The sequence below is a fragment of the Diadema antillarum genome, unplaced genomic scaffold, assembly GCF_040938485.1.
Source record: "Diadema antillarum isolate AM-2024a unplaced genomic scaffold, OU_Dant_1.0 scf00000131, whole genome shotgun sequence".
In the NCBI taxonomy this organism is placed as follows: Eukaryota; Metazoa; Echinodermata; class Echinoidea; order Diadematoida; family Diadematidae; genus Diadema; species Diadema antillarum.
Window position 1 is genome coordinate 1,470,817 of NW_027271020.1, and position 25,564 is coordinate 1,496,380.

Sequence of the window (25,564 nt, forward strand, 5' to 3'; positions counted from 1 at the left end):
ATGTACATGTAATATAGATCTATTACATGGGCTTATGTTTTAAGTGGATTATCATGTAAGTGGAATATTCTTATCAACCAAATCATTAATATTACTATATCTTAATATCTTTGGTCCATCCACTTGACATGGGTGATCGGAATTCATTGCAGACTTGATACAGTACAAATTTAAAAAAAAAAGAACTTTCCATCAAAGTTGGACTGTCTTAACTCGGTTAAGTTGATTGCATTACCATTTTTTTTTTGCGCGAGTCTACTCATCACTGAAAACACGCGAAGACCTAGACACATGCAGTGTAGCAGGTTTGATTAGTTAACCATCGCATTAACATGATTAAGAAAGAAAAGTGCAATTATTGAAAGGTATGTGCTTACGTCGGTTAAGTGTTTGATGAGTCAGGGCTGTGGTATACGATGTTATGTTACAGGCCTACATCTACGGCAATATCACCTCGCACTTTTGATATTTCCTCATTAGATGCAATTCCAGTATCTAAAATTCACAAACCCTGCCTAGAATTGGGAAGGATTCAAAGTCAATAATTGCTTCTGGAAAACGATCACATTTTCGACGTTATCAAAATAACATCTCAAATGTCTGTGAAATTCATATACATTTCCTCATCGAAATTTGGTTTTGTGTCAGTAATGCACGAGTCACCTGTTTTGTCCACATTTGCATATAGCCCTTCGCACACCGCCGGGTTTGCTGAGGGAGAGTGTCCTTTTGTTTTCTTCAATTCTGCGTACAGGCCATCAGGCAATGGTGTTTTAGCGTCAACATTGCAAGTTTTTCGACTTTTGTCCACTTTTGCATACAATTCTTCGCAAATTACTGGTTTCGGTGGCAATGCTGTTCCTCTTGGTTTATTCACACGTGTGTACAGTTCCTCTCTAATCGGGGTCTTGGTGTCATGGCTCTCAGAGAAGTGATCAAATTCCCTCACATCAGGGAGAAGGCTACCTATGGAGTCTTTTCCTGGATTCAGCGAACTATATTCACTACGGTCGAAAACGTCAGGGTGATATGGCCTGTTAATAGCTTCAATGTCCTGAGAAACCCCAGGATCTAGCTTGTAGTAAAAAACGCCTTCAGAAGGCGCACCTGTTGGGGATCCTAGACTGGAACAGAGTAGATTTTCTTTTCTGTTAGCGTGAAGATTAGGCTGAAACGTCGGACAAATAGATGGGTGAGCTGGGTCATAACCTTGTGCTCTGTCGTCGTGGTACGTATGATTGATATGATCGTGGTCATTGTCCCTTAAGATATTTCCAGATCTGGCATACTCGTTTTCCAGTTCCCCAGATGCAAGTCTGGCATCCTGCATTTGAGTACAATCACCGTCGGATCTACTGCTAAAGTTCAGTGAATTGTAACATGTGTCATCGAACAAGCGGGCCCCACCAGGGGATCTAGAGGCATCTTCTGTAACCTCATTGTTGCTATTAAGTTCCACATCGTGGTAAACACACTCCTCACAGCCGTTTTCCGTGTGATCCAGTGACGTTCCCTGCATGTCATTAAAGTCTTGAATATAAGGGATATTCGCTGATGGCAATGACCCGCAGCCGACAGTTTTGTTGTCGTTATTCCGTGAAGAAAATGCACGAGAGACTTGCTCTACGTTTGAGGGTAGGGAAGCCCCCGTGTGTGTCTCCGCAGCGTCCTGGTAGATGTGTCTCATGTGACTCGTGTCCTCTCCATGAGCCATGGCGTCTCTGAATGTGTTGTCAGGGTGGTTCGGATAAGGATGACCCTCTTCTTCAACGCCAGCACCGTCAGTATTAAATACATCATTATCGGTCGAGCTCGGATTTTGGTTGGACGAGTCTACAGGATGCATCTGCAATAGCTGATTCGAAACTTGTGAGGGCCTATACCTGTTACACAAAGAATTAAAAAAAAACATTTAGTTTTTGGTAATAACAGTTCAGTGACAACTATAAAGTACTTATTTCAATTTAAATTAACCACATCTTGTGGGAAAACAAATATCATTGATTAAATCTATTATCTATATGCTACAGTCACACACTGCCCCCCCCCCCCCCCAAGGAAAAACGCAGTATCTATATCCAGCTCTATTTCTCAACAACCGAGATATTCACCATTTTATATTTTTGCCAAAGCCCCTGGAAAATTTACTCTTTTGAAAAATTCCTTCATTGTGGAATTTTAGTCTATCTAGCAACCAATTTTCCTCGAAAATATCATTTTGTGTTTTTGTTTTGTGTTTCAGTTATTGATGAAAATGTAGATAATTTGGGGAAACCCCATGCAATTGACTGATTTCCCCAAGGAAAAACGCAGTATCTACAGCGGAATGACTAGGATTATCTTCTGCCAGAGTTATGTATGCATGTATACATCATTGTACAACTTGTATTCATGATGCACCATCCTCAATCTTGGGCCCTGGGGGATGCATCCTCCATCCCCCCATTTATGCCCTGATTACAGAGCAGGCTTCATAACATTAACAAATAACAGATCGTTCTTGGAACGTTTTGCTTTTTCAGATTGCAGCTCAAACCTAAAAAGTAAAACATTCCCAGACCGATCTAGCTGTATCAACGTTACGTGTTTAATATGAAGCTTGCCAGGGCTGTAATGTGGTGCTACATGGCCTAGTAGCTAACTAGTAGCATCTAGATCTAGATCTGTACAGTCTAGGCTAGAGTCTGTATAGACCAAAATAAATTTAAATTGGATGTCTGGACCTAGATCGATCTAGACTAGTTTTTATATATCGTTTATTCTAGGCTGGCTACGTAGCAGGCTACACGAGTCTACAGCCTCAGGCTATACATGCACGATACTGACAGAAAAAAAAAATAGCCTAGAAGGTTTAGTCTAAGCCCTACACGAGACAGGACTCTTTAAATAGAAAAAATACATCTAGGTCTAGATCGAAGTTACATCCGCTCTCTAGGCCTATTCCTTCTGGATCGCACCAAAGTTTTTTATGTCATGTAAATTTGTAATATAACTTTTTTTACTTGTAACTTGTAGCATGCAGCATGGGATCATGCATGCATTTTACGCAACCCAGTCTCACTATGTCTAGGGTCTAGATAAGAATTAAAAATAAATACAATTTATTCGTAACTGTCTCTATTCTGTCCATTTACCTATTTTTCACATAATCTATTGTCAGCCATTTGATTTTAGGACAGTATGGTATGGAGTAGATAATTGAACATTGACACTTCACTAAACTTAGGAATAGGATTCTAATTGGTTAAGTTTTAGTTTTAGACTTCTTACTTAGTTTCATAAACAGGCCTGTCCTACCATGTTAGGCCTAGCTATTCTTGTCCTACACTAGATCTTTCTTTAGACTTTTGGAATACAGACCCTGAAAGTTCTGATTAACGTTAAGTCTAAGGTTAGAAAAGAGACGCAAGACTCAAACGTTTACTGTTTGTTAGACAAGTCTTAACGTTAGACTTACATTTAGATCGATAGGGTCTAACATGTTACATAACCTGACCTTTATCCAACACAACACAAATAGGTCTAGATCTATTGTCTTTCGCCGAAACTTTCGGATTCGGAGCCTGATGAATTTTGACTAGGGTCTAGGCCTAACAAAGTTACTTCACAACAAGTTAATGTTGAAGTAGTACGGAAGATGTTCATCATCGTGGTAGAATATGAAAGAATAAAGCTGATCGTTTGTCACACGAAGCGAGGTAAACACAAATATATGCATTTGTGTTTACCTCGCTTCGTGTGACAAACGTGTATTTGTGTTTACCTCGCTTCTTGTGACAAACGATCAGCTTTATTCTTTCAATATTGAAATAGTTTTGAATAACTTACTCATTATCTGCAGATAATTTTTTCTTGAGGGCTATGCTCACGAGTAATTTTCCCGCGACAACATTTTGTTTTAATCCTAGCAAGTAGTACACACTCACGTCACTGTATGCTGATTAGCCGGGCCGTTTTTCCTTGGGGGGGGGGGGGGGGGGGGGGGGGGGGGGGGGTTAGCCACAGCCGGGTCACAAAACGGATTTGATCCGAGAAAAAATGAGCCGGATTAGTCTCGGAATGGAGGGTAATTTATGCTGTACTATTTCGAACCGGGTCCATAAGGAATTAAAACCGTACCGACCTGGTTCGAGCCGTAGAGACCCGTATTGACCCGTATCGAACAGTATAAAAATCCGCTTTAAACCCTTAACTGAATCGTTTTCGACCCCTATCGACCCTTGTCGACCCTACCAACCCGGATGTTAAACCTTGTCATCATTCGTTGCATGAAGGTAATGCGGTATACGGCAAGGGTCCATACGGTTTTACGCTGCGGGTTGCAGTGGGTCGATGCGAGTCAATGCAGTGTGAACCGCATCAATTCGAATATCAATACGGAATTGAAGTCCGTGAAAAATTTTTGAACATGACCAAAAATTTTTGGGTGCACGTCACCAGACCGACACCCACGAGTCATACAGCCCACAAGTCATACAGCTCACAAGTCATACAGCCACCAGTAATACAGCCCACGAGTTCGACACTGAGAAAATTAAGCCCATGAATTCGACATCAAGTAAAATAAGCCCACGAGTTATACAGCCCATTTCTTCGACATTTCACACAAAAGGCTCACGAGACCGACACTAAGCAAAGAAATCCCACGAAACCGACACTACACTTAGAAGGCTCACGAGACTGACAATAGGCAAAAGAGGTTCACAAGACCGACACTAAGCAAAAGAGGCTCACGAGACCGACACTAGGCAAAGAAGGCCCACGAGACCGACAGGATGAACAGAGCCACCTATAGACCAATTAAATGTATAGGGTGTCCAGATAATGGCATAAAGAAGGTTTATAAGAGATGGAAAAGGAGAGTTGCTAGGGTATTTCCCCGTCAATTGCCCTCGCTCACCCCCTGAACGGTTCAAGATCTTTAATTGTGTTGCGTATGTGAGTGTTTGTGAAAAAAAATAAACAAAATCCAGTAAAAGTGCATGATATGTTTCAACATTACTTTCGGAAATGCCAAAACACCCACGTTTAATTCCATATCTGCAAAGCCCAGACCGGTATACCTACTCATAAAAAAAATAATAAATTAATGTGGACATCCAGACAACCAACTAAAAAGTACCCAGGTGTGAAATGAAGTTCACGACAAGAAAATTCACAAAATGGACAATGTTGTAGTGCACACCTGCCTTACATGATATGGGGGGAGGGGGGGGGGGGGGGACTAGTCATCTGCAAAGGTGTTGAAATAATAAAAAAAATCACAGAAAATAATGTAATCGTCAATTAAGGCAGCGTTAAGAATTCGGAAAAAGAAGATGCATCCATGAAAGTTACTTTTCGATTTCATGAAAAATGTACTGTTTAGAGAAGAATAATTTTACAAACACAAGCTTCTGAAATCGAGGTGAATCGCTGCGAAAAAAAAAAAAAAAACGTTTTCATCCGTTGAATTTCGTACATTAAAGTTAAAGAGAAAATTACAAATTATACTATAAGCAGGCGGGTATAAGCAGGCGGAAAGGATATCTAATAAGGCCTACTTAACTTGTGAAGCGAGAAAGAAAAGGGCGAAAACAAACTTAGATCCTGGCCACCGTCTAAGCAGTCTACAAAAGCCTATTAAATATAGCGCGATGGTATCTAAAAGTAAGCCATTCATCATTCTTTCCTCTATCATTTTTTTTTCATTTTTTAAGGGGGGGGGGTTCTATGAAAAGAACAATTCTATAAGAATAAGAAATAAAAAAATAGTAACAATGTCGCTTCCCGTAGCGCGACAGAACTGCCCTCTAAAAGCCACACGACGTGTAGAAATACATATTTAAATTGGTTGATATGTAGATGGTGCTGCTGCTGTTGTAGGTTAGCAACAATCTCTTGCTCGACAGCGTAACGAAATTGCACCCGCCAGTATGCAATTTTCCCCTTTAACGGAACACGCTGTACAGGTACATATTTGTAATTGACATGTAGATGGCGCTGTTCATCCTGTCGGTCTCGTGAGCCTCGTTTGCGCACTGTCGGTCTCGTGAGCCTTAATTGTGTAGTGTCGGTCTCGTGGGCTTTCTTTGCTTAGTGTCGGTCTCGTGAGCCTTTTGTGCCTAGTGTCGAACTCATGGGCTGTATGACTCGTGAGCCGTATAACTCATGGGCTGTATGACTCATGGACCTATTTTTGATGTCGGTCTCGTGGACCGTATGACTGGTGGGTGTCGTTCCCGTGGGATGACCCCAAATTTTTCACCGCCGTATCGTAGCCCCCGGAATCCAACAGGAATTGACACGGGTTACGATGCGGGTCAATGCGGGTCTCTACGGGTCAAACCGGATCGATACGGTTTTAATTCCTTATGGACCCGGTTCGACGTCCGGCCGTGATGTGTGACTGTAGCAACAGGAAACAAGTTTATTAGGCCTAAGAATCATGGGTGCGATTCAGTGCTCTAATACTTTTTCACTCAAAAGCATTTAGCATTACATTAATTCATGTAACATTTGGTTAACGTATTTTAATATGATTTAAGTTTGTAAGTGAATAATACACTTTATGACTAAAATTACTTGTGCTTGCTAGCAAGAGCTCATTTCCTCGCCGCGATCCGCTCCATCCCCTCCTTTCACATTATAAACACGAAAAACAGTTTATTATTCAAAATCTCACCTTTTCTTGTGGTGTTTGTACCAAGCCACGGAGAGGATGACAAGTAACGTGAGAACGACAAACAGAAAGGTTCCCAGGGTGTAGAGGCCTACCATACTATCTATTTGATGGTGACCAGACACTGAAACATAATGCAAGAAATCAAGCCTTCATAATACGAAGAAGAACAAAGTGCTTTGGAAAAAAAAAAGTGGAGAGAAATTAAATTAACTTTCCTGTCAAAGCAACAAAAGCTATATCAAGTTTTTGATCATATCTTCATAACCTTTCATTCTATGATCATGAGTTGAGACAGCACATCATTATCAAAGTCCATGATACGATGAGAAACGTTCCTTCTTTTTTTCTGGGTCAGGACAGCATAACTGTGTATAGGTAAAGTAAAGACTATTGATAATCCAACATACATGTATATGAAGTAAAAATAGACAAATAGCATAATTCCATGTGTTAATATATACAGACACATACATTTTCAACCTCTGTCCCTCTGTCACACAATCGATAAAATAAAAGTAACTTAAAAAATGTCCTTACTAGCCCATTGAAAAAGTACACAATAAAACTATACTCCAATTTGATATAATTTATGATGTACAAATAGACAAACAGCATACTTCCATATACATACAGTTGTATATACACTGAAACATACTTAATGTAACCTCTGTCCCTCAGTCTGTCACAAAATCTATCAACTAAAAAAAAAACCACCGATATAACATCGAACAACAAAACAAATATGCCTTTACTAATCCCTAATCAATTCTACGCTTTTGACAGGACACGTGATATTTTTACCCACATCACTTCAGGATACTAAATAGCAACGGAAACGTGAACAGCTACGTGCACGTGATTGACACTTCGCTAAACCAAAGTACAATGTAAGTAAAGCAGGGGAAGGAAAACAACATTCTGGTCGCAACAACGAACAAGATAAAAGGAAAGATATGTCGAGATCAGCGCAAAGTGTTGTCATTAATATTGAATTTACGAAGAGATATAAAAGAGGGGAAGGGGAGAAACGGACTTTATGGCAAAGCTGTCGAGCTCACCGGAAGAAGTCACCGTCTTTTGTAATGTTGTTAGTTCTTCAACGGGTTGCAATTCGCCTATTCATATGGAGGAGATAACAAGAACGTTTATCGTACATGTGTAGTACATATGTGACCCTGCACCACAAAACAAACAAAAAGTCTCCAGACATGGATTTTTAGTTAAGGGCAGATTCTGAAAGAGCAGACTCCAAGCTTTAAAATGATGTATAACTCAATTCAAATGGATTCTAATAACCTATATAAACACTGGAAAGAAAACACACACTCTGGAAAGTGTGTACTGAGAAAAGAGGCTCTGAAGTACAGGGTCTTTTCAAGTGCTTAATCTTTACTAAGCTGTGCTACCTGTGCAATGAATGGGACAAAACATGATGTTAACCACTGTAGCACCACCAAATTAAGGGATTATCAGATTAAGCTGAAATTAAGCATGGTCTATAACCACATTCTGACCATGATAAATGTAAACTTTCAGAGTAGTAGCATTCTCCTTTCAAAAGTTATTAGGGTTGAAAGTGAAGAGGGTGCAAAGGATTTTCAAGAAATGAAAAGGGCCTCTAAGAAAAACCTGATTACAATGCTCTACTAAAAAAGTGGTTGTAGAAAAAACTGCTGAAAACCCACTTTCCCATTTAATTTATGATCCCAAACTCAAGAATGATGTAGAAGAAGAATAGCTCTTTCCAAAAATATGGAAAACTAAAATTGGCTCGGTTCACCCATTTCACCTTTTTTGAGTCCTCACGTAAAATCAAGAAATGCGACTTTTTGTTTGTTTTGTGATGCACGGTCACATATACACCATATCAACCAGTGCTTAGTCCCTTCTTAGTCCAGACTTCTACTTTGATACCCATTTTTTACACCTACGTAGAAATGAAAGCTTATGCCGATATATTGTTTACACCTTTTTTTTCCCTGTTTTATAGCTGGTGTGTTTATAGCAAAGTGAGTATACTTCCTGATAGATAAATCATTTAGTCTTTCAGGCTGATGACAAGAGTAAGTGGTATCCTGAATTTATGACTTTTTAACATAATCTTAAATTGAGAGAGAGAGAGAGAGATAATATCAAACAGCGAAAAGATTACGTTTCCTCAACAAGAAAAAAAAAAACTAACACATTCACACTTTTTATGCAAACTGAACACTTTAGTTCATATAAGATACTAAATGTGCACCTTGCAATACTCACTTGGGGAAACTGTCATTTGTGATGGTGTTGTGCTGATTTCGGCATCGTGCCTTTCCTTATCTGTAAACAAAACTCTCACTAATTCGTAAACGTTTACAACTAATGAAACATAATCCATGACTAATTATTAAGATTTGAAACAATATCAATCAATTTATCACACCAAATTCGTTCTCTCATAATTATGAACTATGGTATGCGTCCTGCGATGAGTTTGAGCGTGGATAAAACGTGTCAATGGCACATTTTACTGGGCACATTCACTTTTGGCACTTCGCAGTGAAGGAAAGAAGTATGTTACCAGAAAACTTGGTCAAACAATGGACATCAAAAAACATGTTTAAGATTCAATGCGTATCAATGATTCATGACATTATTAAAGATTCGTCACTTGCCACATAAAATATTAACGCAAGCTCATTTAAGACGCATATTATTCATGATATGAAATAAGGAAATCAGGGTGGCGATTTTGTAGACGATTGGATGGTACTAAGTATGGTGGGAAACAATGATAATTTAACCAAATGAAACAGAGATGATGTGTTTCAGTTATTAATAAATGCAGTAGTCAGTCAGATGCCAAATGTTGTTCAAGTTGTCATGAATGTTGCGCTCTTCCTCTAATCTTATGCAAATTTTAAGTGAAATTGCGCATTTGATTGAAATCTTTTTTGTGGGGGTTTATGAGGTATTTGCTGCCATATGACAAAATAATGATCCCAACCACCTCGAAATTGTTTGCTTCATATGTCATAAGACAAAGTACTCTGTTTTACAGATACAAATCACATAACACAGCTTTGAATAAATCAAAGTACATCAAGTATCGAAATACCCTTACATCCCTGTTACGTAAAGCGAAAAAGGATTATTTTTGTTCTTTGTTTGAACAGCATAAGTCAGATGTAAAATCCACTTGGTGTATAATTAATAATGTAATTCATAAACATGAAAATAAAAGTGTAATTGATAAGATTGTCTGTGAAGGCAATAATATAACAGATGATGGAGAAATTGCGGAAGCATTTAATTCTTCTTTTTTTTTTTGTTAACATTGGTCCAAATTTGGCACGCAACATATTTTTCATCTGCACACAGACCTTTCCACTCATATCTACTAAATTCCAATGCTCAGTCTTTATTTTTTCTCCCTGTATTTGAAGCAGAGGTCTTAGATATTGTTAATTCTCTTTCCCCCAAGAATAGTGCAGGTCACGATGGATTTTCTAATCATCTCATAAAATGTATTATAAATGAAATTCTTTCACCATTAGTCCACATTTTGAATTTGTCTTTACTTTCTGGCATTGTGCCCGCTCAAATGAAAATTGCCAAAGTTTTACCAATCTATAAGAAGGGTAGAGAGGATGAGTTGGGAAATTATCGACCAATATGATTACTGTCTTCTTTTACTAAAATACTTGAGAAGGTGGTTTATAATCGTTTACTTAAATTCTTAAATGAATGTGATATTTTAGCTGATAATCAATTCGGATTCCGGAAAAAACATGCAACCACTCATGCTATATTATTACTTGTAGAGAAAGTTGCGAAAGCTATAGACTCAAAGTCGCATACAGTCGGCTTGTTTCTGGACTACTCCAAGGCCTTTGACACAATAGACCACGAAATGCTTTTGTACAAATTAAATCATTACGGCATTCGTGGAAAGGCCTTGGAGTGGTTCAGAAGTTATCTTACCGAGAGAACTCAGTTTGTTACTGTGAATAACCATGACTCAGAAATAGGTTCGATTTGCTGTGGCGTTCGATTTGCTGTGGCGTTCCACATGGCTCCCTCTCCTCTTTTATTTATTCTTTATATTAATGACTTCCGCAACTCATCCTCTCTGCTGTCTTTTCTTCTGTTTCCGGATGACACAAGTCTTTTTTTATTCTCACTCAGATCCTTATGTGTTGCTTGATTCTGTGAATAACGAACTGCAACTGGTATTTGAATGGATACAGGCGAATAAATTATCGCTCAATATAAACAAGACTAACTATATCGTTTTAGTAATACAATAAAGTTTCTTCCAGGTCCAGTATTAGTGAATGGTTTGCAGTTAAATCAAATAGATTCAAAAAATTTTTAGGTATTTATATTGATAGTAATCTTTCTTGGAAGGTTCATGTTGATTATTTATGTAAGTTGTTGTGTAAAAACGTTGGAGTTATTCACAAATTGAAGTACCTCTTCCCCAAGCCAATATTGCATTCCCTCTATTTAACTCTATCATTACCTTACTTAAATTACGGAATATTGGCCCGGGGGAATTGCTCTAAGACTAAAATCGATTCGGTATTTTTGATGCAGAAAAAGGCCTTGCGGATTATAAATCGTGCACATTTTTTGGATCATACAGATGAATTGTTTGTTTCCAGTAAATCACTAAAAGTTTATGATTTGTATTTGTATCACGTTGGAATTTTTATGTATAAGTTGAGCATTGGCGATCTTCCTTGTTTATTTTCCTCAATGTTTGTTAAAAACAGTGAAATTCATAATTACCCTATAAGACAAAGTGGATCATATCACTTTTCCCCCGTTCGTACAGTTCTAGCCCTTAAGACAATTACTTCTACCGGTCCTTCTTTCTGGAATGAGTTAGATTCTGTTCGGCTGCAATCAAGTTCTCTAAGTTCCTTTAAGCAAAATCTAAAGCCATTTTTTTTTTAATCTTATTTATAGTTACTTGCTGTGACCATTTTGATATATCTGTTCTTATTCGCAATGATGCCCCGCTCGGGTGACTTCATTTGACTTCATTTGACCACATTTCTTTGACAATAGTGCAATTTTATGGAGCATTGAATCCCTGAGTTTTACCTTAAATATCATAAACTATTTTGTACATTCCGTAGAGTTTATTATAATCTCGACATACCGATTTTCGCTTGTGTTCCGTCATCTTTCGTAATTAGCATGTTATGCTAAACGCTTATAATATTTCTTTGGAACCTACATCCTACAAGCATTGCTTTTTAGTAGGTTCCTCATATTTACACATCATTTTATTACATGTCCTTATACATTTGTGAAATTATGTCTAAAATTGAATGTTGTGTTATACATATTTTACTGCGAAATCAAATGGAATATGAAACCTGAATATGGAATGTGGAATATGGAACTTGAATTTAAAAAAAAAAGACATGTCATGTCTCATTTCTCTATTCTAATATATAAACCAAAGAAAAAAAGTTTGCGTTGGTTACATTAAGATGTACTAAATTAGCACGACAGACCGTTTGTTGCATTGTCGACTGCCCGGCAATACGGGACTGACGCGTTCCAAACCGGGAAGTAAGTCGACCAGCCAGGTAGTCTCACGCACTGCAATGTCGCACTGCCGCTTTTTATGAACCCTTCGCCACAGGTAAGAGTCATCTTGGATCCAAAGCTCGTGATATTAGAGTCCCAACAACCATCGGACACAGGGCCGGGATGCTCACAAAACCCGACAGAAACTTTCAAGTATAAAGGAGAAAATTTGCGAAAAAAAAGATTATTATAAAAAAAGAAGAAAAAAAGAGTTTAAATATCAAAGCAATAGAAAGAAAATACATGTATATATTAAATATGGTAAACTTACCTCTTCTGTCGCAACCGTCACAATTGTTGACTCTTAAGCCCCTTTTACACTTTCACGAATTGCATCACGGATGACCACGGATCGTCGATCCGGGATCATCCGTACTGTTTCCGGCATGACCGTGTTGACTCCGTGAAGTCATCCGGCATTATCCTTGATCATCCGGCATGTCCGCGGAAAAAAATTAAGCTTGCTTAACTTTTCATCCCGGAAATCACGGATGTTAATCAATACGAACTCTTCCTTGTTGGCACCGTCTACTCCGTGCTGCATCCGTACTCCTTCCTTGTAGGCACTGGCTACTCCGTGTTACCTCCGTGAAGACATCGGGACGTCCGTATTAGCATCGGCTCCATCCGGGATGAGAAATTCGTGTATTTTGCCAATACAAGCTCAGAAAGTCTATGAAATATGCTCACATATTTCCTCATCAGCAGGCCCTACAGCCATCAACTCCTCTTACTGTTAGTAGGCCTATACGTTGTAGTTGTCGCAAAAGAAGCTTCAGTCACCCACACACATCTTCTTGCCTTTTTTTTTGTCTTTTGATTCGTCTTATTTTGTTTTGCTTTGTTTATGTTACGATGTTCCCGCAAAATGAGATTTTGCAACAACAAAAAAAAAAGATATATGACGTTATAAGTTCGACAAGCAGAGGCGTATGTAGGCTGCTGTAGATTTTCTGGTCACGGTGCTTGTTACTTAGCTCTGGAAGTCGCCCTAAAATGATAAAGTATGAAAAATCAAAAGCAAATGTCATGTGTCAACTTTTTTGGGATATCCGTGTAAAGACCGCGAAGGGACTCATTTACATCCGTGCTCTTCCTTGATATCCGTGCTAGCTCCGTATCGTTTCCGCTGTCGGTCAGCGTTCATTCCTTGTCTGTCCGTGTAGGCACCGTACTTGTCCCTGTAGCTTCTGTACTTGTCCGTGTAGACACCCAGTTGTGATCGCATTCACACCGGCATTGAGAGGAAAATCGACAATTTGCATGCCGAAACACCAAGGATGACGATCCGTGATCATCCGTGAAGCAATCCTTGAAAGTGTAAAAGGGGCTTAACTTATGATTATAATGTATCATTTTTCCGTGTCATACCCATCCCAGAAACTGTGATAAATCAGAGGGGTAATACAAAGTCTGAAAACTACACTTTTCTCAAATTGTTAACCTCAGTATCGAGCAAGCTACCGTACCCTTATCTTTAAAGAAAGGTCTGATCCGTCCTTTGCTGAAAAAAAACCTTCATTGGATAAGGAATCATTGACAAGTTGTCGTCCTGTATGCAATCTTTCGTTTTTGTTCAAGATTTTGGAGAGAGTTGTGTTTTCGAGACTCTCAGACTATATGCTGGAACATGGTCTATTCGATCCTTTACAGTCGGCTTATCACCCTCACCATAGTGTGGAGACCCTTCTGATAAATGTTTCTAGTTATATTTTAAGGGAAATGGATTCCGGATCCGTCACAGCAATGGTTTTGTTGGATCTGTCTTCGGCCTTCGACACTGTAGATCACAGAATTCTTGTCAATACACTTAGAAGTTTGGGTATCCAGGGACAAGCTCTCGAATGGTTTAAATCATACCTATCACACCATTCACAGTCTGTTCTTTTGAATGGTGTCACATCGTCTTCAAAGCCATTAGGCTGTGGTGTACCTCAAGGCTCTGTTGGCAGGCCCACCCTTTTTTCTATCTATTTGATCGGTCTGCGGAAAATATTTCAAAGGCATTCTGTTCGGTATCATCTATATGCAGACGACATACAAGTTTTTGTATCTTTTCCACCACATCAAATCCAAGCATCTCATGCACTGCGCTGTCTAGAAAATTGCATCATTGATATTGATGCTTGGATGAGGTCTAACTCATTGTTTCTAAACCACAGCAAGTGTGAATTTATCCTTTTTGGTTCTAAATCTCACTTCAATAAGTTGGATATTAATTGTATTTCGATTGTAGGTAGTGATATTCCTCTGTCAAAGTCATGTCGCAATCTGGGTGTTATGTTTGACTCTCACATGGCTATGTCCGATCAAATCACCAACATTTTTAAATCAGTCCGTTATCAATTGCGCAATATTGGTTTTATTCGCAAGTATTTGACTCGCTCTGCCACGGAAAAACTTGTTCATGCACTTATTTCTTCACGCCTTGATTTCGGTAATGGTTTGTTTTTCAATCTACCAAACTCGCAAATTGCCCAATTACAAAAGCTACAAAATGCCGCTGCACGTATTGTTTCTTTGTCAAGTAAACGCAGTCATATCACACCTATCCTGAAGAGTCTTCATTGGTTGCCTGTACAGGAGCGTATTCGGTTTAAGATACTTCTTTTGGTTTGTCATGTTATTGAGGGAACAGCTCCTGATTACAATGTTTGTTTGTTTCGTCAATACCAACCTTCACGAACTCTTCGATCCTCAACTTCAGGTCTCTTACATATTCCGTTTTCTAGGAAATCTTGGGGGGAACGAGCTTTCGCTCACGCTGGACCAACACTGTGGAATTCACTTCCTCGTGAGCTGAAAGACTCAAGCTCTATAACATCTTTCAGGAGTAATTTAAAATCCTATCTGTTTAGCAGTGCATTTTGAAGACCAGTGTCTTTTGAAGACAGACTTTCATGCCTTTTTTTTCTGCTTCTTCATCCTTCTTCTATTACTGTGATGTACTTGTATTTTCAATCTGTTTGCTTTGATGTACAATTGTAAAGCGCCTTAAGCATTTAATCAAAGTGGAGAACGGCGCTATAGAAATTGTATGTATTATTATTATTTATTATTATTATTATTACACACACACACACACACACACACACGCTGTTATAGAGAGAATAATGAAAATAGGAACATTTTCTTCCTCTATAGGACACACGTTTTTGATACTCACGGTTAAACAAACAATGGATTTGCGGACCTGGTTTAAGTTCTCCGATGGTTTCAGGTGTCCAATAAGGAGCACTGCTCACGCCAGAAATAAAGTTGGTAAACGCTTCTGATTGATAACATGTGCAGGTCCTTTCATTGACAATAGCAATGTCATGGTTTTCCGATTTTCGTCTGCAGGTAGACACGCACTCTTCGTCAGAATGAACGTGAAATCCAGAAACATACAAAGCCTGAAAGGAGTGACGATTGTCCCGGTAGCATCCAAGAAATCCTGGTTCTGAGTTCATACAGTATGTGATTGTTAAAATCTTCAGGTGATTCCTATTCGCTGAATGGTTATTGATCCACACTTTTGACATTCTACTGCTGACACAATTCAAAATAAATCATTTTTAAAAATCCCGATTGTTCAAATATTAAAAAAAAAATCCATTTATCTTAACACCACGAACCGTGCCTTCACGCTGACCAATAACCATTAGTTTGAGACAGTATACATATTATGTACATACATGACAGACCTAACATTTTGAACGGAATAATCTGAGAAGCCGGAAGAGCTTTACAACATTGTCAGGACATGGATGTAGGAGGGGGATATCTCACAAATGACAAGCTGAGAGTGAGAGTCTTAACGATAAGAATTTTCACACGCTGATCTTAAGCGGATATAACTACAATCACTTCAAACCTTGTGAATGAACCTAATATCATTCCAGAGTTCAGTTATGTACTATAGACTACAATAGGTGAGGTAGACGAAATCAAGATGTTCTGTTTAATAGCTGTATGGTATTTAATTGGACCACACATGAAAGTGTCCTTATTCTAAAAAGTTAAAGGTTGAAAGATGTTAGGTTTTGGACGTAACATTACACGAACCTAATATGTCTCGTATAATTGTTTATTTTTCGTAAAAAGTCTAAAGCTATCACAGTATCTCATGTCCATGATAAAGTACACAAACAGTGACACATGAAAATTACAAACAATAGAAGGCACCACCACCACAACAAGAAAGGATTTGCATACACGTGCAAACGCACTATCCGATGAATATGTTATGTATAAAAACATTATAATTATTCGTTCGTCATATCACAGAAACAGAAAAGCAAACAAACAGATAAACACCAGTATTCGGACAGTCGGTTTTGTAACTTAGATGCAGTCAATCATCTAGAACGGTAATGGATAAATGCACATTTAACGTCCTTTCAAAGCAACACGTGATTATGACGTGCTTTATAAAGTCGACAAAAGTCTTCCTATTATGTTAAAAAATCAATCCATTTCTGACAAGCTATTCATCTTTCTGTTTCTACAAGTATTCAATGTCTTTATATACTTTCAGTCATCTTATCGTATTTACCATCTTGTCTTGGCTTTTATGTCTAATACTTCATAAGAGCAAGATGGGAACACGTCAAATATACAAACCCACAAACATTATACTTCCGAACCCCCCTCCCCCCCCCCCCCCAAAAAAAAGGAAGAGATGATATAATATGCATCATACATACATGATAAACTGATAAATCGCTACAACTTTTCATGTTCAATCTCACCTTGGCATCTGAGTCTCACAGCCTTGTTCCACTCACACTCAGTTTTGTTTAATAGACAGTCCTTTACTCTTGCACGCTGACAACCTGTGCATTAATGTATCGAAAATCAGTGAAGACATTAGCCACGGCGTGAATAAACGTTTATCATATCTCCGTAAATTCTGTCACGCCGAGGGGAACGGAAGTTGGGTCAGGGGAAATTCGCAGCAATGACCTATCTCGAGAATGTTACTCAAATATTCCGAACCTTACGTGCAAATTCAATTTTGTATATTCGTCTGTTTCTTCACGAATCAATGTGTAAACATTTAAGATACATTTCGTTTTTAATCTTTACGCAGAATATCACAGTTAGGCCTACCTGTAGAATATGAAAGCCATTGAGTCCAGTCCGATGTTGCTGTATTTGGAATGATTTGCGCCGAATAATCTTTTACCGCTGGGAAGCCGAGCTCTCTGCAGACTAAATTAGCAGCTTCGACGGTAAAACCATCAATACAAATATACCGGTCTGACTCCAGGACCACTAAGCCATCCAGAGGAGAGGGTTCGCCAACCAGCTTTACGGATGGTATTTCTTGAAATTGAATAAAATATAGGTGACCATAAAGTTTCATCTGTGATTTTTGGAATTGAATTCATTTCTCCTTTTCACAACAACACCCCAAATACAGTACACGACACGATGGATTCATGAAGATTATTTTGGGTAAATGCAAATATATGATAGAGAACAACGTTCTTGAGAAATGAATTGCCAATGAAAATAGAGATATCAACGTCTTCTGATATAGATAATAAACAAGAAAACAGAAGAAGGAAAGAAGAAGGAAAAGAAGAAAGACAAAAATTCAAGATTAAAGAAAAAATGATACAGAATGTCGAATTAACTTTTATTCGCCTAAACGCCAAATGATGAAGAAAATGCCTTGTAATTATCTTCTAAAAAAAAATAATGATTTGAAATGATTTTGGTTTTGCTTTTAACTTACAAAGTGGCATCATTGCATCTTGATTAATTCGGGTTCCGTATGCTTCTAGTCGGATAAATTGTGATACAAAGGGGAGAGGGAAGAGCTCATATACATAACTATCGCCTTGGAAACTGGTTCTAAACAACCTCATATAGCCCATTCTATGATTGTTTTCGCATAGTGGACCTCACTATATTTATTCAATTTATCTCATTCGAAATCTTTCCAAAAAATAATAATGATACAATAATAACAACATCTGATGTTGTTTCGCTAAAATTGGAACCGAAGTTATTGACATAATTAATAATCTGAAAAGAAATCTGAAGAGTCAAGGCTACGGCGGAATCACAACGTTTATTGAGGAATGTCGAGACAGATACATACTTTTGATTTATGATTTGAAATTGCATTTCCACTTAAAGATAACTGTAAAGATAGCAAACAATGATTGAACTAAGTAAAAAGTAACCCCTGTCAACTGGACAACTTTCGCCCATATCCCTATCAACGTTATTCTCGAAGATTCTGCGGTTGGGGGAGGGGTAGTTGTTCACGACCTAATTGTGTCCTAAATAAGTGGAATATAGTTTATGGTGTACAGTTTTGCTTCCACCAAAACCGATCCACAACCCAAGCATTCTTTATTTTCCCCAATAAGATAACAATCTATGATGCTTATCACACATTTGAGATTTTCTTTGACCTCTCCAAGACCTTCACCGTAAGCAACGATGATAATTTGTTCAGGAGCTATCTTTCATGCAGACAAGAATTTTTTTTTCTTCATAATGCTTAATCTTGCTGCAAACAGGTGTCTTGTGCTGTCATTCAGAGATACTGGTCCACTCCTATCCATATCATACATTAATGTATTTCAAATTTGCTGAAATACATTCTTCTCGAAAAGAAATCCACACTGTACTTGATATGATATCCAATACATACATGAGGTCAGTAATTTTCGCTCAGTGTTAAAACAATACATATTTTATTATATTTAGCCATTCTCTTTTGTCCCTTTCAGAGCCTGTAAAAAGAATGGATCCCCTTGAAGGATTATTTTTTTTTTTTAGAAGTTTAGAAGTTCAGTTACGCTAACTCGCGAGATGGATTGACGCCTTTATCGGCATTAATACCTCGTTTGTGTTTGTAATGTGAGATCGTTTGTCTTCTGTGATTTATAAAGATCGAGGCTTTTCTAGATAGACCCAATTGAAGACTTTGAAGAGCTTATTTCATATTATTTCAAATATGAGTTGTGTCTTCATCGTCTATCATTACACTGTATTATTATTTTTTTTTTGAGGGGTGGAAGACTTGATCACACGAAGCCACTCCTTCCCTTTCTGTAGAATAAAGATGCGTATTAACAAAAATAACCCAAAACAAACATGTGTTAATTCAGATCAGACTGCTGGGAAAATAGTGATAAACAGTTTACAATGAAGTGTTTCTTTTCACAAATTGTCCATGTCGACACCTGATTTACATAATCTAAAGGGGGAATAAGTACAAGCGTATGGCAAGCCAAATTACTTTTTAAAAAGATTTTCTGATATCACGAATTCCCTTTCGTGATATCAAAAATTCGAATTTCTGATATCACAAATTCAATTTTTGATATCACAAATACCCATTGGTTTATCACGTAAAACCAATTTTTGATATCACGAAATCGAATTAGTGATATCACAAATTCAATTCGTGATATCACGAATTCAATTCGAGATATCACGAATCATTCTTGATATCAAGAAATACATTTTGTGATATCACTAATTCCAATTTGTGATATCATTAATTTACATGGAATTTCAGCACATATCTTTCGCAAAGAAATCATTTGATTTCGAGCATTAGTTTTGCGCTCAAATTCAACCGTAAATTCTAGCGTTAGTTGAGGGCAGAAATACACAGGGAATTCGAGCTTAAGTTCAGTGCAGAAAACCAACGGGAATTAGAGCGTTAGTTGAGCGCAGAAATACACACGGAATTCGATCATTAGTTTTGCGCTGAAATTCAACTGTGAATTCAAGCGTTAGTTGAGAGCAGAAATACACAGGGAATTCGAGCAGTAGTTTTGCGCAGAAATTCAACTGTGAATTCGAGCGTTAGTTGAGCGCAGAAATACACAGGGAATTCGAGCATTAGTTTTGCGCTGAAATTCAGCTGTGAATTCGAGCGTTAGTTGAGCGCAGAAATACACAGGGAATTCGAGCATTAGTTTTGCGCTGAAATTCAACTGTGAATTCGAGCGTTAGTTGAGCGCAGAAATACATAGGGAATTCGAGCATTAGTTTTGCGCTGAAATTCAACTGTGAATTCGAGCGTTAGTTGAGCGCAGAAATACACAGGGAATTCGAGCATTAGTTTTGCGCTGAAATTCAACTGTGAATTCGAGCGTTAGTTGAGCGCAGAAATACACAGGGAATTCGAGCATTCGTTTTGCGCTGAAATTCAACTGTGAATTCGAGCGTTCGTTGAGCGCAGAAATACATTGTGAATTCGAGCATTAGTTTAGCGCAGATATTCCTATGGAATTTCAGGTGTTATCTTTACATAGTATAATATAGTTACAAAAAAACCTAAATGAAGAGTCTTCATTTAAAGTGATTAGGAATTGGTTTTAAAAAAATCGAAAAAAATAAATCGTTTAGCAACATATCTTAAATGCCATTATTGATATGTTGTCAATTACTTTAAGGTCACATATTATCATATTCTTATTTTTCTCCATTTCTCGCCGCTGATTTGGCAGAGACTGGTTGACTTACAACTTTTATTTGCGTTTCTCTTTACTCTGCCACGTGAAAGATACTCTCTCGCGACCCCCCCCCCCCCCTGTTACTCCTCCGAGTTAATAAGAGAAATTTCTCATTGCGCAGATTAACAAAATTGAAGTCCTTCGTACCACTGTTTTTTTCTTACTACAAATTCTAACTGTTTGTTTGCCATGCATACTGCTGCATAAACTCCTCATAAGATCTGGATATCTTCACTCTTCTTGCTCTGGTCTGAAGACTTTTGGGCTTGTGCATTCCAGTTTTGTTCTCCCCGGTTTTGGTTCTGCTGAATAAACCTGCCTATAATGAATTACACTTTAAATTATTTTACAAAATCATAAACATATTGGGGCAGGCAAACTGTACACCCAACACATATTGGTCTTAATGGATACACCCCTTTGTTCTGGAGGACTGATTTTGAGGAGTGAGAAAATGTCTTTAGGAGAAACACGTTGCTTTATGTGACCACCAACCGACACCAGTGGTGGACATTTGGCAAGTTTACGACTCCCTCTCGCACCCTGCATGACTCACAGTCTCTCTATCTTATTCTCCGCTGCTGACATACACAGACCAGAGGGGTGATTGCCCTCGGTCGGTCGTCCGCAATACAAACACATGGTATGCTTTTATAACACACATACACATACAACCACACATAATTATCATCGATTTGGTGGAAGAGTCTTACTGTAAAGGGGATTACCACATGAAAAATGTATCATAATTAACAATAATGTAGTAACAGATGACAATTTGGGGTCCAAAAAGATGAATTAAATGTAGGCCCTAAGTGAACATAGTATCATTGAATTCATGATAACATGTTGCAAAACAATTGATTTGTATCAATAATTCATTGAATATACCTTGATGATCATTTAGGGAATGATGGATGTGTAAATCTCTCATATATAGTTATTTTTATTTTGAACATTGTTCTTAAACAAAGTTAGCAGTAGTATACATTCCATCTGAATATCACCTGAAAAGTAATGTTCCAATTCCCTGTGTATTTCTGCGCTAAAAAAAAAAAAAAAAAAATGCTCGAATTCACAGTTGAATTCCAGCGCAAAACTAACGCTCGAATTCCCTTTGTATTTCTGCGCTAAACTAATGCTCGAATTCACAGCGATTTTCTGCACTGAACTGACGCTCGAACTCCCTGTTTATTTCAGCGCTCAACTAACGCTCAAATTCACAGGTGAATTTCAGCGCAAAACTAACTATCGAATTCACTTTGTATTTCTGCGCTCAACTAACGCTCGAATTCACAGGGATTTATTGCACTGAACTAACGCTCGAATTCCCTGTGTATTTCTGCTCTCAACTAACGCTCGAATTCACAGTTTAATTTCAGCGCAAAACTAACTCTCGAGTTCACTTTGTATTTCTGCGCTCAACTAACGCTCGAATTCACAGGGATTTACTGCACTGAACTGACGCTCGAATTCCCCGTGTATTTCTGCGTTCAACTAACGCTCGAATTCACAGTTGAATTTCAGCGCAAAACTAACGCTCGAATTCCCTGTGAATTACTAATATCACATATTCGAATTTGTGATATCAATAATTCAATTCGTGATATCACAAAATGGAATTTGTGATATCAGAAATTCGCATTTGTGATATCCCAAATAAGAATTCTTGATATCACAAATTCAAATTCGTGATATCACAAATTTATTTCGTGATATCACAAATTCGAATTTGTGATATCAAAAAATCATTTTGTGATATCACGAATTACCATTGGTTTTTCACGTGAAACCTATTTTTGATATCAAGAATTCGAATTTCAGATATCACAAATTCATTTAGTGATATCTCAAATTGAATTTTAGATATCACAAATTCGAATTTCTGATATCACAAATTGAATTTGTGATATCAAGAATGGATTTTGTGATATCACAAATACGATTTCTTGATATCACAAATTAAGTTCATGTGCTACACTTACGGGAATTTGTGATATCACAAATTTAATTCTTGATTTTTTGATATCACAAAATGGAATTTGTGATAGGGCCTATCAGAAATTAACATTAAATGTAAAAAAGGCTTGCCATACGAGCGCTAGTCATTCAGTGAAGATGTTGATTTAGTATGAATGCACAGCAATTGACATGAGGGTTTATCGAGGTATTTCTAATCTTTCAGAAAAAGAAGATGCGTCAATGTTTACTGTTATCTTTTTCTTTGCAATACTACCGTTTTCAGGACAATTACCACAACAAAACCACAAACAGATGATGCATCGCTTCAAAAGCTTTTACCAACTGACACCATTCGGGAGTTTCCACAGAAGGCTACAAATTGTTTCTCTGATAACGTGGTTTCTAATTTTTTGTCAGACGGGTAGGATAATTTGCTTGTGCGATAGGTAACAAGTGAAGCGATTGAGAATACAAAAAAACGCTAATATTCTGGCTGGAAACGTGGAAAGTGTAAATACCACGATTAATCACGGAAGATCTAAACATGAAACCCTACATTGATAAGAATCTCACGTCCGTAAGCGTGGCTAAACTGCTAACAATTTTTTAGATGTTTTTATTGCTAAAACTTGGAAACCTATCATATAGTGCAATCTCATTTAAAGTCACCGGGTTTTGCTGTCTGCTGTTCTGAACAAGATTACTGTGAATATTTTGGTGTAAAAATTGAGGTTTGGTGACATTGTGGCTTTTACACGCTCTTTTATACGAGCCATTGTGTTTTCTATTAAATTGTTAACACATATAAATGCATCTATTTTGCGGCAAGAAACTTAGATAAGAAAAAAAATTGCACGTTGTTTAGGGAAAAAGCAAAAGAACAAATATGAAGAGCTTGCTTCTAAAAGGAGCTAAATCCATTAAATATGATGGATTTAGCGCCTTTTGGAAGCAAGCTCGTCATAATATAAACACTGATACTGATTTTATACGAGGAAATTGATACTTACCCTCTAAACACTTCACGTTCATTTTGAAATTCGCTGCACCAGGCCTATATATGTTTCCATAAACTTAGTTTTGTCTCATGCGCCAGCGATACAACGGGGTGCGGCAACTCGCCTTGCTTAATCAGAGTTTGAAACGTCCTGTTTGATATTACATCCAGTATATCGAATCCCATAAATCCATTATTGATGGATTTAATTTCTATGAGAAATCGCCGTCCTAGAGGAGCTTGTATAACCCAACTATTGTTGGCGATGTATGCTGTATTACACCATATGTCCAGGTCTAGTGGCTTCTCCGAGCAGTTTAGAGTAAAATCTGCAGGAGGACAGAAAAGTAGTGCAAAGGCATACTTGCAAGTAAACGTTAATATATTGTATCCGGTTTAGAGAGAAAAAAAAAGATCGATATCATTAAGCATTCATAAATCATTAGTACTGTGCCATTTGTAGACATTGTGTGCAAAGAAATTATTGTTTTTCTTTCAGTGTTCGTCGCTTTATTTTCTGTACCGAATATCAAGAGTCGACAGGGACACTAGTATAATCATCAAACAAAGCATCAATATTATTCAACTAAATAGAAGGTTAACGTATAGGACACATCAGTGCTTTAATTACCACAAATATGAAGCAAAATAGCGGATGAAATATCGGAACTAGATTTTTTAGCTTTTTGTGTGTATGTGTGCGCGTGTTTTCTCACAAATGCATGTGTGCCTCAGCAAATAAGTAAAAAGGTAAGAAGCAAGAAGTGTGAATGATCTGTTGGAGAATATCTGTTTAAACAAAAATTGAAAAGAAAAAAAAATACTTACGCGTCATGTTGCTTTCCGAAGTTGAGGAAGTGAGCAAAGGCTGGTAGAGCAAGAAACAGGCAACGAACAATACGACAAAAGACATTCTTCATCAATTTTAGGTGACATAAATGATAATAAATTCTTCATCAGTCCCTCTTTAGCAGTAGCATTAAACGGTGACTCCAACTAGATTTGCTAGATGAGGAACAACACCTCCGCCAAAATTAGGAAACTTCGCTTTATTTCCAGGTGTAAAAACGTGAAATCATATGCCAAGTCTCGATATTGTGTGGGTGAAGATCAAATAGAACTTGTCCAGTGCATGTGGGAAAGTTCAGAATTCTCAAAGCTGATAAGTCTGCCTGTTGATGCCAGTTGAGAAAAGGCCACCAAGCTTGCGTGCGCATCTACTTGGCAACTCTTGAGCAGCTGTGTGTGGGTGTATGAAACTACGAATCTGTACGTGATTGATTTTGTTTAATTTCCAACGGCTTGAAGATAGTGGTGGCACATGAAGACAATTTAGACCTTTAGAAACCATGTCAGAATATACATGATTAGTTTGAACACTTCCATATCAATGCTGTCTCTTTATTTTGATTAATTGCTTTATACCCTCTTGTCTGTATTTGTGCTTTGTTGAAGACTTTTTTATAATTTTGTCTAACGACAACCAGCATAGGTGATTCACATCGACATCTCTAAGTCCCCCAATTATGGTACAATGTTTCGGTTCTCATATAAAAATTAAATTGTTCTCATTGCCAATAACCCTTGAACTTGTATATCAAAGGTAAAATCTATGCATATTTGGAAAGCGGACGAGGCAGTATATGGATCATTGAATAAACTTACTACCTCATTTTCCAAGGTATTTTGGCATTTGTCGCTGAAAACGATACTGATTCTGCCTCATTTTGAGTGTGTGTGTCTGTGTGTGTGTGTGTGTATGTATGTGTGTGTCTGTCTATCTATCTTAGAGTGTCTGTATGTTGTGGCTATGTCTTTCATGTATTTATGGGCCTACACTCAATAACTGTTCAAATCCAATTACGTGCTGACATAATTCAATAA

General features: G+C 37.7%; 1 protein-coding gene across 1 annotated transcript; it reads right to left on the bottom strand.

The window, feature by feature from the left end:
• Positions 1–248: 248 nt before the first annotated feature.
• LOC139720619 (uncharacterized) lies at positions 249–24,817 on the bottom strand. Its single transcript, XM_071631975.1, has 10 exons — positions 24,509–24,817; positions 23,694–24,009; positions 17,342–17,557; positions 16,981–17,064; positions 15,414–15,689; positions 12,172–12,393; positions 8,921–8,980; positions 7,723–7,779; positions 6,665–6,785; positions 249–1,883 (listed from the first exon to the last, which is right to left on the bottom strand). Exons 2-10 carry the CDS (start codon positions 23,713–23,715, stop codon positions 593–595), a joined length of 2,349 nt encoding a protein of 782 aa, XP_071488076.1. The 5' UTR covers positions 23,716–24,009; positions 24,509–24,817; the 3' UTR covers positions 249–592.
• Positions 24,818–25,564: the final 747 nt, after the last annotated feature.

What these genes read in the sequence shown, in the direction of transcription:
- LOC139720619 (XM_071631975.1), bottom strand. Translation starts at nt 23,715, where the DNA reads ATGAACGTGAAGTGTTTAGAGG. An exon ending in TGTGAGACTCAGATGCCAAG is followed by an intron (nt 15,690 to 16,980) that starts GTGAGATTGAAC and finishes GTATGAACTCAG; the next exon opens with AACCAGGATTTCTTGGATGC. An exon ending in ACAAATGACAGTTTCCCCAA is followed by an intron (nt 7,780 to 8,920) that starts GTGAGTATTGCA and finishes CCATATGAATAG; the next exon opens with GCGAATTGCAACCCGTTGAA.